Genomic DNA, 14,455 nt, shown 5'->3' on the forward strand with positions numbered 1-14,455 from the left:
GTTTCGGCATAAGATGTTCGATATGTCTGGGGTCAGGACATGAGGGTTCAGCTGATGAGTCTGAGGAGAAGTTCGAAGCGAAGGTAGTGTTAAGCAAATTTGCTATAGCTTCTGGGTCTTCCAACTTTTTCCCTTCAGCGTTGAATAAGAATGGTATTGATCGCCTGTTCTTATCTTTCTTGGACACATACCTCCAAAATCGTTTAGGGTTTTCCTTTATACTAAAGGCTATCTTCTCCTCATATTCTGCCATAAAATGCCTAGTTAGATGTCTCAACTTATTCCTGGCTCTGGCATAATGCTCCCAGTGTCCTGTGCATACACACTTCTTGTACTTCGAAAGTGCCTTTTTCTTCCTGTTCATGGCTCTTTTAATGGGTCAGTCTATGTGAGGCAGTGTTCTAGGTGCCTTGACAAAAGACGTTGAAGTACAAAGCTGCTCAACATGGAGGACGGCGTTCTTGAAATTTAGCCAGGCTTGCTCTATATCATCACTGTTAGTCACTTGATCCCATGCAACCGCCTGTAGTATTTCCCTGATCCTGCTGTAGTCGGTATACGTTCGTTTGGTGCAGTTGTTTGGTGGTTGACTTATTAGCAAGTCATGGGAAATACAGAGGTGATCGCTAGCGCCAATGGGGGGCAGGTAATCAGTATTCACTAGCAGTCCTGGGTTGTTAGTGATTGTCAAGTCTAGTAGAGATGGTATCTGGTTGTTTTTGTAACGGGTTGGCTGATCAATTAATTGGTACAGATTATAGAATTGGAAATGATCAGAAGAGGAGGAGGGGTGCCTGCCGTAAATACTTTAAACTTCAGTGTTTTAGAGCAAAATTGCTCTTTCCGGGCAGTAGTCTTCATTCACTTGAAAGGTTAGTACTTGGCAGTGCTCCATAAATTATTATATCATTTTTGAAGAAATAGATTTATGGTTGGATAATTTACAGTTTCCTTGAAGAGTTCTTATCTAGCTAGTTGGATCTTATCAAGCAATTCCAGAGGAAGTAATTATCGGACTAGCTGGATATTATTATTAGATTGGAAAGAAAATTGGTAAGTTTTTACCAAATCATATTATTGACTTACAAATAAAGTGAATATACCACTCGATGTCTTTTTTTATGCTCTTTTCAAATATAATAATCATTTTTGTCGGAAATGAATTTTACCCCCACCCCTATATATACCAATTCAGGGTATATATTTGCGCATTAGGGGGGGTGGAGGCAAATTTTATTTCTGATGTAAATGGGAGGTAAATTTAAACTTTACCCTGACCCCCCTAATGTGCAAATATATACCCTGAATTGGTATATAGGGGTGGGGGCAAAATTCATTTCCAACAAAAATTATTACTATATTTGGAAAGAGCACAAAAAAAGGCATTGAGTGGTATATTCACTGTATTTGTAAGTCAATAATATGATTTGGTAAAAATTTACCAGAAAAGAAAATTTATTGTATACTTATCTGTATAGGCCTATATATATCAGAAAGACTTTGATAGGCTACTTCATTATTCACCTAGTTAAATGTCAATGCTTATTCTAAGAGAATTAATTATCTAGCTAGTGGGATATTGGGTCAATATATACCAAATCATATTATTGAGTTAGGACTAAAGTGAATACACCATTTGATGCCTTTTTAATGCTGATTACAAATATAATAAGCATTTCTATCAAAAATGAATTTCAGCCCCCCCCCCTATATATGCCAATTCAGGGTTAGTTTAGGTATAGCCAATAGGCCTATAGGGGGGTTGGGATTGGAATTCATTTCTAATAGAAATACTTTATTATATTTGTAATCAGCATAAAAAAAGGCATCAAAGGGTATATTCACTTTATTTGAAACTCAATAATAAGATTTGGTATATATTGACCAGATATTGTCATCTGGTTACATGAGATTTTACTTATCTGCCTATATATCAGAAGATCTAAGACTCAGCATTATCCACCTAGTTAGATATACTTGCTGTGCCTAAGAGAAACAATTTATCTGGCTAGTTAGATATTATCCCAAAACTGCATTATAGAATTTACTTTTCCTCCTAGTTGGATATATATCAGGAGTGTTAAGACTTGGTATTATCCACCTAGTTAGATGTTCATTCTGTGCCTAAGAGAAATGAATTATCTGGCTAGTTGGATATTAACCCCAAACTGCTTAGAGAATTGTCTTATCTGCCTAGTTGGATATATATCAGAAACACCAAGGAACATTAATATCCAACTAGGTAGATATTCTCTGTGCCTAGGAGAAACAATTTATCTGGCTAGTTGGATATTAACCCCTAGCTGCTTAGAGAATCTTCTTATCTGCCTAGTTAGATATATATTAAAAACACTATACTACATTATTATCCAACTAGGTAGATACTCTGTATATTTTATGTACTGTTAAATATTCAGCTAGGTAGATAAAGGTGTAAGAGTCTTAGAAATGTTATTTTCTGTCTAGCATGATATTTTATCTTGATACTAAGTGTAGTTGGATATTATTTTTACATTCTATAGAATGTAATTTTTTTAAGTATATCCATTTGGCACATTCCCAAAATTTGGCAAATTTGCAGTGGGCCACATACTATAGCTCAGATGAAAGTGGAAATGTCATTTGATGCCTTTTTTATGCTCTTTCATAATTCAAGAATTGCTCCTAGTGCTAGTTGCCTCTTTAGTCCTTAAAGGGGCCCCCAAGGTATCTTTTATGAATAATGAAAGAGCATAAAAAAACATCAAATAATGTTTTCACTTTCATCCTAGCTAAATTATGTGGCCAACTGCAAATTTACAATTGAATTTATCCATCCCCACCCCCTAATATGCAAATATATACCATGAATTGTTGATGGCAAAGTTTCAAATCACAAAATTTAGTGTTATTTTTGTTGGTGGCATTCAAAAACTTGAAATAGTAGAAAAATGTTTTATATTTGAGTTGCCCAATAAATGATGTTTGAATTGTAATAAATAAGTATTTTGGAATATGTTACTCTTGAACAACTTATTTATAAACTAGTGATATGTTTTTGAACACTTTGAAATAACTTAACTAGTGTTGATAACTTCTTTGTGTGGTTACAAAAATGAACAATCTTTGGGGCCCCTTTAAGGGCTCAAGATGCAACTAGCCCCAGAGGCAATTCTTAAAAAAAGGTATCAAATGATGTTTTCACTTTCATCTTAGCTAAATTATGTGGCCCATTGCAAATTTACCAGAAATTCTTAGTAAATATCTAACAATAGCTCAAGGCTTTAGTCTAGGGTAAGACCCTCAGCAATCAGACAAATATGTTGATCAAGATGTATATTTCATTACAAGAACATATTACCTGTGGGTGCAGCAAGGACTTGACATCACCCACACTACAGACATATCCACTTCCAACAAAAAAATAATTCTTGGGCAGCTTTGATCTAAGACACTTATTGTAAAGCAATTGGCTAATTTTATTTTAATCTTAGGCTGTAAGGACAGCTTTTGTCAAAATTTAAATGCAGAAAAAAGTTTTTTTTTAAGTTTGTAGTCAACCCATCCCAACTAGCCTAGTCAAAAATGAGTAAATTTCTAGTGGGCTATATAATTTAGCTGAGATGAAAGTGGAAACATCATTTTATGCCTTTTTGTATGCTTTTTTCATAATTCAAGAATCACTTCTGGGGCTAGTTGCATCTTGAGCCCTTGAAGGGGCCCCAAAGGTATTTTATATGAACAATGAAAGAGCATAAACAAAGCATCAAATGATGATTTTATTTTCATCCTAGCTAAATTATATGTCCTACTGCAAATTTACCATGAAATTTACCCACCCACCTAATGTGCAAATATATACCCTGAATTGGAATATACTATGAATTGTCTACAGCACAGTTTTGAATCACTATATTCAGTGCTGTTTTTTTCAACAACGTTTGATAAGCTTGAAACGGTAGGAAAACAGTTTATATTTGAGTTGCCTAATAAATGAGGTTTGAATTCTTATAAATAAGTATTTTTGGAATTTGTTACTCTTGAAGAACATATTTTTAAACTAGTGATATGTTTTTAACCACTTTTCAATAGCCTAACTTAGCTTGTGTTGTAACTTCAAAGTGGGTTACAAAAATAAAATGCCTTTGGGGTCCCTTTAAGGGCTCAAGATGCAACTAGCCCCAGAAGCAATTCTTGAAATATGAAAGAAAAAAAAAGTCATAAAATGGCACTTTCACTTTCATCTTAGCTAAATTAAATAGCTCACTAGAAATTTACCCAAATTTATTTCCACTCCCCCTTCCTAATGGTAAAAACGTCCTGAATGGTATATTTTCATTTAATTTTATTTGTTTTAGTAAACTTTTAAATCTATTGAAGATGTATATTAAAAAACAACAACAGCAAAAAGAACTGAATACCACAATCATTAGTCCCCAGAAAAACTCCAAAAAGTAATGAGAACAGTAGGCTACCCTAATCTAAAAAATTTAGTTCACATATAGTGTACAATTTAAGGTATACTCTTTACCATTAGGGGAGGGAGAGTAAGATTTGTTTGGTTTATATGGATACATATCCTTTACTGAATTATAGGCTAAATTAGGCAAGGACACCACTTGAGCTTTTTTTATGCTCTCTGAATATAATGGTTTTCTGACTCACAAATTCAAATTTAAGCCTCTTAGAGACCCTTGAGGATGATAACTTTTTCTGTTATTTCTTATAATAGTAAAGTAATAAAATATTGGTTAAAAACTTACTATTTGATTCTAATTCTACATGTTAAAGTTATGTGATCCACAGGCATTGATTCATTTTAATTGGTACTCCTATGTTAAACGTACGGTACTCTTTTCTATACTGCTAGTTTGGTCTCTGCTAATGAAATAAAATAAAATAGGATGAATATTTAATAACTTAGAAACAAATTTGGGCTATATATTTGCACATTAGGGGGGTGGGGGGTAAAGCATAGCATATACTATTACGTAACCTGACCTAACCTAACCTAGGTACCTCCCCCCCTAAACCCCAAAAACAATAGTTTAAATATTGTAGACGCAATGAAAACCAGGCTATAGATTGTATTACCCTCTAGCGGTGTCTTGAATTAATCTGTCAAAAATAGGTTTTTGGTGACTGGTTTCCATTGCAGTATATAAAAGAGTACATTCAAAATAGGAATACCTTTTAATCTAATTCAATGAACAATTATCAATCATTAAAAAAAACTCTTACTGAGTTTGAGCATTTTGCTGTTTCTTTCCTACTATTAATTAAAAAAAACTTTTTCCACAAAATAAGTTTTTCAAAGAAAAGTAAAGAACTCCATGAAACAAAAAATGAGCAAAAATCAAATAATCTACCGAGCGTGAAACTACTGTGAATCAGCATCAATAAATAAATGAAAACCAAAACGAACAGAAATTACAATAAATAACCAAGTCAAACTCAAAATGAGCAGAAATTAACATAAGTTGGGCTCAAAACCCCTATGCCTTCCCAAGGCCAGAACAAAATTTGCACTTTACTGAAAAAATACAAATGAATGTGCATTGTCAGTTTAATATACATATACTGATATTTAGTAATCAAAATGTTAAAATTATTTGATTTATTAAAGTTATAAAACATTTATATTTTTTTCAGTAAAGTGCAAATCTTGTTCTGGCCTTGGGAAGGCATAAGGGTTTTGCGCCCAACTTTTGTTAATTTCTGCTCGTTTTGAGTTTGACTCAGTTATTTATTGCAATTTATGTTTGTTTTGGGTCCTTTATTTATCGATGCTGATTTGTGGTAGTTTCACGCTTGATAGATTATTTGATTTTATTTTTGCTCATTTTTGTTTAATGGAATTCTTCTTCTTCTAATTCACAGCAGGCGGGCTATTCAGTTAATACTATTTAGCCCTTTTATTTTTGCTTCACTCTGTGGGCTACAGAGCTACTGGCTTGGTCATCTCTTATTTATTAGATACTGTCAGATATCTTTCAGTAGATCTTTTGACTCAAGGAGTTCAAATATAAGATGATAGATATCAATTTCTGTGCTCTGTGTGCATGTATAGTTGGCTAGGCTCTTGGCTGATAGTGAGATTTTGTGGTGTTTAAAGCATTTTAATAGTTTACAAAGCAAGGTATGTTGTGCAGACGTCAGCATATTACATTCAAATAGGCAATGGCCAATTGTTTCATTATTCATATTACAATGCCTGCAAAGAGGGGACAGGAGAATTGAACCACTTGAATTAGAAGACTTATATGAGAATGCAAGGAAATTTAGTCCATTTGTTCCAGAACTAATTCTATGATAAATTTTAGAAAGATTCATATTGGGAAAGGGGGAAAAGATAGGATTAATCTTATTGAAATTAATATCTGATAGCCTCCATCGTTAAATATCTCTAATTGGAATTGGTCTCCCACTTGGCTGGTCAATATTTATAGCATTTTTTGCTATTTCATCAACCTGATGATTACCACTTATGCCAGAGTGGCTAGGAATATACTGAAAATAAGTTTTTATGCCACTTGAAGCAAGATTATCTATAGTACTGACACAATGATAAGTGTCAATGTCCGACTTATATTGAGGATCTGAGGCCAGCAACTCAAGGCTTGATAGAGAGTCGCAATATATGATAATATTATTTGAACTTGCAATCAAAGGTTGGTTTTCATTAATGTGTTCTAATGCCATGATTATGGCATTTAACTCAGCAGACATTATAGATAAATTATTATATAATCTTTCGCCCATTGCAATTTTCAGGTGAGGAAGGAAAACACCACTTGCAACCTTCTCATTCATTTTTGACCCATCAACAAATATTTGGAAGTGATTTTTATAGGTAATTGTATTAAGTTCAGCAAATTTTTTCTGGACAAAAGCGATGGGGGTTAAATCTTTAGTCCACTTTGAGAAGTCATTATTTATTATGGGACTTGACCAATTCCATGGGGGGGATCGGGGGAAAGTAGGTGCAATAGACTTTGCTGGTATGGGGAACTTCTTCTGAATATTGGCATACTCATCTCCAATGCCTCTATACATGGCTGGATTTCTTAACCAATTATGTATTGTGTGTGAGCTATTTGATTTAATTTTTGTAAGAGGTTTTGTCAAGAGAAAGCTACGTCTCTCCCTTATTGTTGTTAATCCACTCTCCATAAGCAGAAACTTGGTGCTTGTGGGTTTCCTAAGACAAAATATGAGACGTATTATATCATTTTCTGTTGTTTCAATTTTTTTGCATCTGGGTCTTTGCAAATGCACCATAGACAATGAGCCCATAGTCAATATGGGGTCTTATATGTGAGTTATAAAACTGGAGTAAGGTTTTCTCCTTACAGCCCCAGGGTGTGGAAACAAGTCTTTTTAGTATATTTGTTTTTCTATAGTATTTTTTTATTGTGTTTGAAATGTTGAGCTGGAAATTTAAATTTTAAGTCAAGCATTAGACCTAGGTTATTAATATGATTGTCTTCTGGAATAGTTGTTTTATTTAGAGTTAGTTTTGCATTAACTTGGTTTTACTTCCGGTCAAATTGGATTATTTTTGACTTGGTGGGTGCAATGGGTAAATCTGAATGTTGAGAGAATTTTTCAAACAGGAAAAGTGACTATTGCAGATTTGACTGTGCTATCTGAAAGGTGTTGCCAGATGACCATAGCACCAGATCATCAGCATATTGTAGATTCGTGTGGGGTAGGTTCATGTCCCAGAGATATAAGGCAAATAGGAGGCAACTGAGGACTGCTCCCTGAGGTAGGCCTTTTGTTATTGTCTTTTGGGGTGAAGAGGCTGAACCAACACAAACAATGAAACTTCGCACTTCTATGAAGGATTTAATAAAAGATACTAGCTTAGGGGGTACTCCAAGGTTTGCAAGTTTGTTTAAAACGATTTGGTGGTTCACATTGTCATATGCCCCTTCAAAATCTAGGAAAGCTGCAACTAGGACATTATTTTTTGAGAAAGATCCATTTATTGCATTTGTTAGCAAAATGAAAGCATCTGTTGAGGAGTGGTGTTTCCTGAATCCAGTTTGAGTGTGAGGGATCATATTATTTTTCCCAACAAACCAGAGGAGTCTGTGATAGATGATTTTCTTCATTATTTTCCCCAGCACAGGAGTAATCATTATGGGCCTATAAGACTCAGGGTTATCTTTGGGTTTATTTTTTAGGATTGGTAGGAGGGACGAATATTTCCATATATTGGGGAACATAGAAGATGCCCAAGCGTGATTATAACAATTTAGCAGTTCTTGTTTTTATGAAGGTGTGAGATTCTTTATCCATGTAGGGTGTATATTGTCATAGCTCCCGCTAGTTTTGGTCCTAATATGATGTATTGCATTATTCAATTCCTGGATTGAGAATGGATTAGTTATGTACTCGGATCCTGGGCGTGGTTGGTAACTTGGGTTCATAGGAATTGGGGACAGTTTGCTTTGATTATTTGATGTTAGCTTATTAACAAAAAGAGTTGCAAATAGGTTAGCTTTTTCATTATCATTGTCATAATGGGTATTATTATGTATAAGCTCATACAGGAGTGGGTTGGGGGAAGTCTTTTCCCCACAGATGTGGCTTATAACTTTGTGTATAATTGACTCATGTGTTTCTCTGGAGAGATTATTTGCAAAATTATTCCAGTATTTATATTTAGCATCTATTATAGTCCTTTTAAGATTAGATTCTGCTTGTAATTTTTTTAAATATGTAGTAGGTGATGGTTTTTTTATGAATTCTGTCCTAGCTGCCTTTTTTATTCTCCACTTATTTAGGCACTCATTTGTCCACCATGCTTTAGGAATTTGTTTAGGGAAAGTTTTCTTAGGTGTTGTCCTGGGGATAGCATGATTAGCTGTATTTATTAGTAAAGATGTCAAGGCTTCAGCATGTGTGTCAACTGTTGTGTTAGAAATGCATAAACTTTGGGTGAAACTTGTAATTTCATCATTTAGCTTATTTTTGAACATAGACCAATTTGCTTTAGTGTTGATATATTTGGAGGTATGAGATATAGTTTCAGCAGGTTCATTTAGGGAGCAAACTATAGCAAAGTGGTCAGTACATAGACTATCAATTTTATTTATGTAAATTTTATTCAAAAAATTTAATGAAACAATTTGTAAGTCGATTGTGGAGAATCTGCCACTTTTGGGGTTGAAATATGTGTTCAGGTTTGGAGGGGTAGCAACAGCTAATTCATTATTAGTTGAAGTCATATGCTCAATGAATTTACCAGCTTTATTTGCTGGTTTATTCCCCCACAAAAGGCTGTGGGCATTGAAATCTCCACAAATAATAATATTTTTTAACATATTAGAATTATTTATATAATTAAAGAAATCCTTGGCATCTGTTTTTGGCCTTTAGGGTTATAAAAGCTTATTATGTAGGTTTTTAAATTATTCAGCCAAACACTGATACCAATTGCGTCAACATCATTTGCAAAATCTGGAAAATTGATGCCACAAAATTTTATATTATTATTCACTAATAAAGCTACCCCACCTCCTTTTCTCTCTGAAGATCTATCCTTTCTGAGGATAGTATATCCCAGAGACTTAATTTGTTGATTTTGGGTTAAATGAGTTTCCTGGAGGCAAGCAATATTAATGGAATTCTTTACTTTTCTTTGAAAAACTTCTTCTTCTTCTTAAAAAAAACATCTGGAATCCGAAACGGACTCCTTTTGGCTTCTAACTGCACTTTTCTTCTTCTTTGTTATCACTTGGACTCCATCATTTGGTGTCTTTCTGGCCTCGAAGTTGGTGGATTTTCCTCCATGTCATTAAATTTATATTCTTCCAAGGGGGGGGATAAAACTAACGTGGCTTTTTCATAAGGGCCAAACAAGGGAAGCATAGGGTCCTGCTACCATAGCATTATTTTGTGGAAAAAGTTTTTTAAATTAATTTCTGCTCATTTTATATTGACATTGTCTTTTCAGGGAAAAAGAAAATAATACTTTAAATCTATCGGTTTTTTAAGACTTTATAGTTTGGCCTGCTAATTTGTATGCTGGAGAAAAACCTTCAGCAATTTTTGACAACATATGCCCTTTTAAATATCTGGACACAAATAGTACTGTTTAATTTAGTTCCATACCTCCTCTAGTTGACCTGAAATGGAAAACTTGATACCATTTGCAAAAAAATCTGTTTACTTGAATGAACCTGTTTTGAAGTTTCTACAAAAACGCCTTATATGCCCTCAGGGCATAACTTAAAACCCTTCCCCTGAGGGTTGTGGGGGAGTGTCCTTCTCAAAAACATATTTTCTATCTGGAAATCAACTACTTTGAACAAAATGGCTATCTCAAAATTTTGATTGGATGTGTTTGGGGGAATGATGGTCATGGGGGGTGGGGCTAGTTTCCTTCCAATCACTTTCAACTACTAAAACGGCCACTAGAACTCTCAATTTCCAATCGAATGAGCCCCTTTTGAAGTTTTTATGACGACCCCTTCCTATGAAGTGCCCAGCTCTAAAGGAAAAAAAAAATAGATAGTACATTGTGCCAACATTGTTCTTATATGCCCTCAGGGTATAACTTAAAACCCTTGCCCCAAGAGTTTTGGGGGAGTGTTCTCCTCAAAAACATATTTTCTATCTGGAAATCAACTACACTGAACAAAACGGCTATCTCAAAATTTTGATTTGATGTGTTTGGGGAAATGATGGGCGTGGGGGGGGGCTAGTTGCCCTTGAATCACTTTTGAGTATTAAAAAAGGCACTAACCCTTTAAATTTCCAATCGAATGAGCCTTTATAGAAGTTTCTACGTTCATGCTTTGTACAAAAACCTTATATGCCCCCAGAGCATAACTTAAAACCCTTGCCCTAAGGGCTGTGGGGGAGTGTCCTCCTCAAAAACATATTTTCTATCTGGAAATCAACTACGCTGAACAAAATGGCTATCTCAAAATTTTGATTGGATGTGTTTGGGGGAATGACGGGCATGGGACAGGGGCTAGTTGCCCTCCAATCACTTTTGACTATTAAAAAGGGTACTAGCCCTTCAAATTTCCAATTGAATGAGCCTGTTTTGAAGTTTCTACGACAACACCTTCTATAAAAAACCTGATATGCCCCCATAGCTTAACTTAAAACCCTTGCCCTGAGGGTTGTAGGGGAGTGTCCTCCTCAAAAACATATTTTCTATTTGGAAATCAACTACGCTGAACAAAATGGCTATCTCAAAATTTTGATTGGCTGTTTTTGAGGGAATAATGGGCATGGGGGGGGGGGCTAGTTGCCCTCAAATCATTTTTGACTATTAAAAAGGGCACTAGAACTCTCAATTTCCAATCGAATGAGCCCCTTTTAAAGTTTCTGGAACGACCCCTTCCATATGAAGGGCCCTTCTCTAAAGGAAAAAAAAAAATAATAGATAGTACACTGTGCTAACATCGTTCTTATATACCCTCAGGGCATGACTTAAAACCCTTGCTCTAAGGGCTGTTAGGGACTGTCGTCCTCAAAAATATATTTTCTATCTGGAAATCAACTACGCTGAGCAACAAGGCTATCCCGAAATTGGTTTTTTGTGTGTTTGGGGGAAAGAGGGCCGTGGGGGGGGGGGGCTATTTGGCACCACATACATTTCGACTATTAAAAAGGGACATATCCATTCGAATTTCAAATTGACTTAGCCTTTTCTGTAGTTTTTACGACAACGCCTTCTATAAAAACCTTATATGCCCCCAGGGCATAACTTAAAACCCTTGCCCTGAGGGTTGTGGGGGAGTGTCCTTTTCAAAAACATATTTTCTATCTGGAAATCAATTATGCTGAACAAAAAGGCTATCTCAAAATTTTGATTGGATGTTTTTGAGGGAATAATCGGCGCGGGGGGGGGGGGGGCAAGTTGCCCTCCAATCATTTTTGACTATTAAAAAGGGCACTAGAATGCTCAATGTCCAATCGAAGGAGCCCGTTTTGAAGTTTTTAGGACGACCCCTTCCAAATGAAGGGCCCTGCTCTAAAGGAAAAAAATAATTCATAGTACATTGTGCCAACATTGTTCTTATATGCCCTTAGGGTATAACTTAAAACCCTTGCCCCTTGTGAGGGAGTGTTCTCCTCAAAAACATATTTTCTATCCGGAAATCAACTACTCTGAACAAAATGGCTATCTCAAAATTTTGATTGGATGTGTTTGGGGGAATGATGGGCATTGGGGGGGGGATTAGTTGCCCGCCAATCACTTTCGACTATTAAAAAGGGTACTAGCCTCTCCAATTTCCAATCGAATGAGCCCTTTCCGAAGTTTCTACAACAACTCCTTTGATACGAAGTGCCTGACTGAAGAAAAAAAAAACACATTGTGCCCAACTCGTTCTTTACTTAGGCAGCGCTAGTGCGCTGCCTATGAAAGGCCAGAAAAGTCCTATTACTGTCCTACTACATTGATTCAATTTACAGGTATTAAGTTGAAACAGAATAATATCTGGCATACTGCATAGACGAAATATATTTTGGACTAAGTATTCACAGATTGTGGAGTTAGTTGTAAAGTAAAATAAAGCTCTCTTAGGAGTGAAATTAGTAAATGTTTTAGTATTTATAAAGTTGTCTTCAAAAATTTGCAGTGTTTACTTCTCAACCATTCCAACTGGAGAGTAGTGTACTTTGGACCTGTGTATACCTTAGACCTATGCTGATTGAACCATTATCTGTGAAAAGAAACAACTGAGTCTGTAGCTCATGGTTTTCTTATCAGGCATTCATATCAAATAGGTTGGGTTGAAGAAGCTGCACATGTTGATTGGTAAGTGATGATAGAAGTTTATAATTTTTGCTTGGATACATTCATAGAATTATTATCCAATTACCTCTATATCCCTTATTCTGAGCAAATTGTATTTTTAAGATTGCTGTCTAGGTTTATACTAACTTTATGGATATGAAATTTAAAGCAGAATTATGGAGAAAAAAAGTTTTAAATTATTGTTTTCAATCCATCATGTTTCCAATGTCTCTTACTGACATTGCAAACCATTGAAATTTTTATATGGATATAGTGTAATGGACTTACTCTTTCTTAAGTATTTCAGATACATTTAGGTCCAAAACTGTCATGTAATAATGAACTGTATTTCTTTGAAAATATAATAATTTCTGGTTTTAATGCTAATGGATGCTTCATTCCCCCAATGCTGATTTTTATTGTGGGAAATTTTGAAAAAACTACATTTTAAAAGCTGTGCCAGCTGAAACATGTGGTGGATCAAATCCATTGGCTGGTCTAACAATGAAGTTCTTCATATTCAAAGCTCTTCATTAAGCACATCTGTTTAAGAAAACTTAACCCAGTAATTACTCTAATGGAAAAACATGTGGGTCATGTTGTTATACCAACCATTGATCAGGAAGGAATAATGGGTTGTTCTGTTTTCTGGGAGCATTATCAAGCTATAAATGTAACAGTTTGTGGTAACAAACTGTAAGTAAGGAACAACAAACCTCAATTGTAGCTAAAACTCTAAAAAATGGATATTTATATTCAGAGGTATATAGAAAAAACTGGTTTATTTTGCTGATTCCAAATATCTAAGATTTGTTAAGTTTAGTGTTACCCATAAAAAGCTACAAGCCTGAGAAAGTTATTCTGATTTTCGAAAAAGAGAGGAAACATTCCAAAAGTAAAGGAATCTTAATGAAAATCACACCATCAATTTCTGTGTGTCTGAAAACCCCTTTTAAGTACTTTTAAGCTCAAATTTTCTAAAATGTGAAATTTTGTAATTTTGCCAAAAGAAAGATCATGGATGTGGTTTTGTGTTTTTCTCTCTCTTGGTTGTCGGAATTTAACCAATAGTCTGAGACTACTTGAGAAAGATTCATTTGAACCGAAATTAAAAGTTCTAGTGCCCTGTTTAGGTACTCGAAAAGATTTGAGAGCAACACTAAAATAAAATGAACATAAATTATTCTGTAAGTGAGTTAGGCTGCCCCTTTCTCTCTCACTTTACTAAAGTCATAAAACTCTTCAAATACACCTCTCATTCAAATTCAACAAGCCTTATGTTTGAGAAGTCTTCTTAAAGATTTGTGAGAGAACTCAAGCTCTAATACAAGAAGCGAATATTGAGGAAGCGGTAGCCCCCTTCAAATATAGTATAATTTTTTGCTCGTTTTAAGTTTGATACCTACTTTCAGATGAAAAATAATATTTTCATTTAATTTCTGACTGTTTTGAAATCATACCATGAAATCTCCTTCTCTTCCAACGTATAAAATTTCTCCATGAAAACCACCCCTCCCTGAAATTTCCTCCTCACAGATAATTCTCCCCGTTTACCCCCCCCCTCCCCTGACGAAAATACTCCCAAAACTTTCGTGTATATTTCCCTGTAATGAATGTTAGATGTGGAAAAAGGGTTCATTGTGTTATTTACTGTAGTTTCCTTAGGGAGTATGGGGAGCTATTTCAAAGGCATAACAATTGGAAACT

The 14,455-nt window shown here is 34.9% G+C and overlaps 2 protein-coding genes across 4 annotated transcripts in view; both read left to right on the plus strand.

Annotated features, from left to right (window-relative positions):
* The first annotated feature begins 946 nt into the window (after positions 1-946).
* The window catches only part of LOC148943826 (uncharacterized), a 606,774-nt gene continuing 593,265 nt past the window's right edge, over positions 947-14,455 (plus strand). The window contains 1 exon segment of the mRNA XM_089101702.1: positions 947-989. The gene's annotated coding sequence lies outside the window, so the exon portion shown is untranslated.
* LOC148943827 (uncharacterized) overlaps positions 960-14,455 on the plus strand; it is a 105,337-nt gene continuing 91,841 nt past the window's right edge. For 2 of the 3 annotated variants that reach the window (XM_089101705.1, XM_089101703.1), the window contains exon 1: positions 12,594-12,769. Coding sequence is in view for 2 of the 3 variants with exons in the window: in XM_089101703.1 (XP_088957829.1) it covers positions 12,760-12,769 (10 nt within the window). In the remaining variant the exon portion in view is untranslated. Of the gene's footprint in view, positions 1,054-12,593; positions 12,770-14,455 lie in introns of those variants that run through there. The other variant, XM_089101704.1, reaches the window with a different exon arrangement.

The sequence above is a fragment of the Artemia sp. Qi Xiang Cuo genome, chromosome 15, assembly GCF_049724085.1.
Source record: "Artemia sp. Qi Xiang Cuo chromosome 15, ASM4972408v1, whole genome shotgun sequence".
Classification (NCBI taxonomy): Eukaryota; Metazoa; Arthropoda; class Branchiopoda; order Anostraca; family Artemiidae; genus Artemia; species Artemia sp. Qi Xiang Cuo.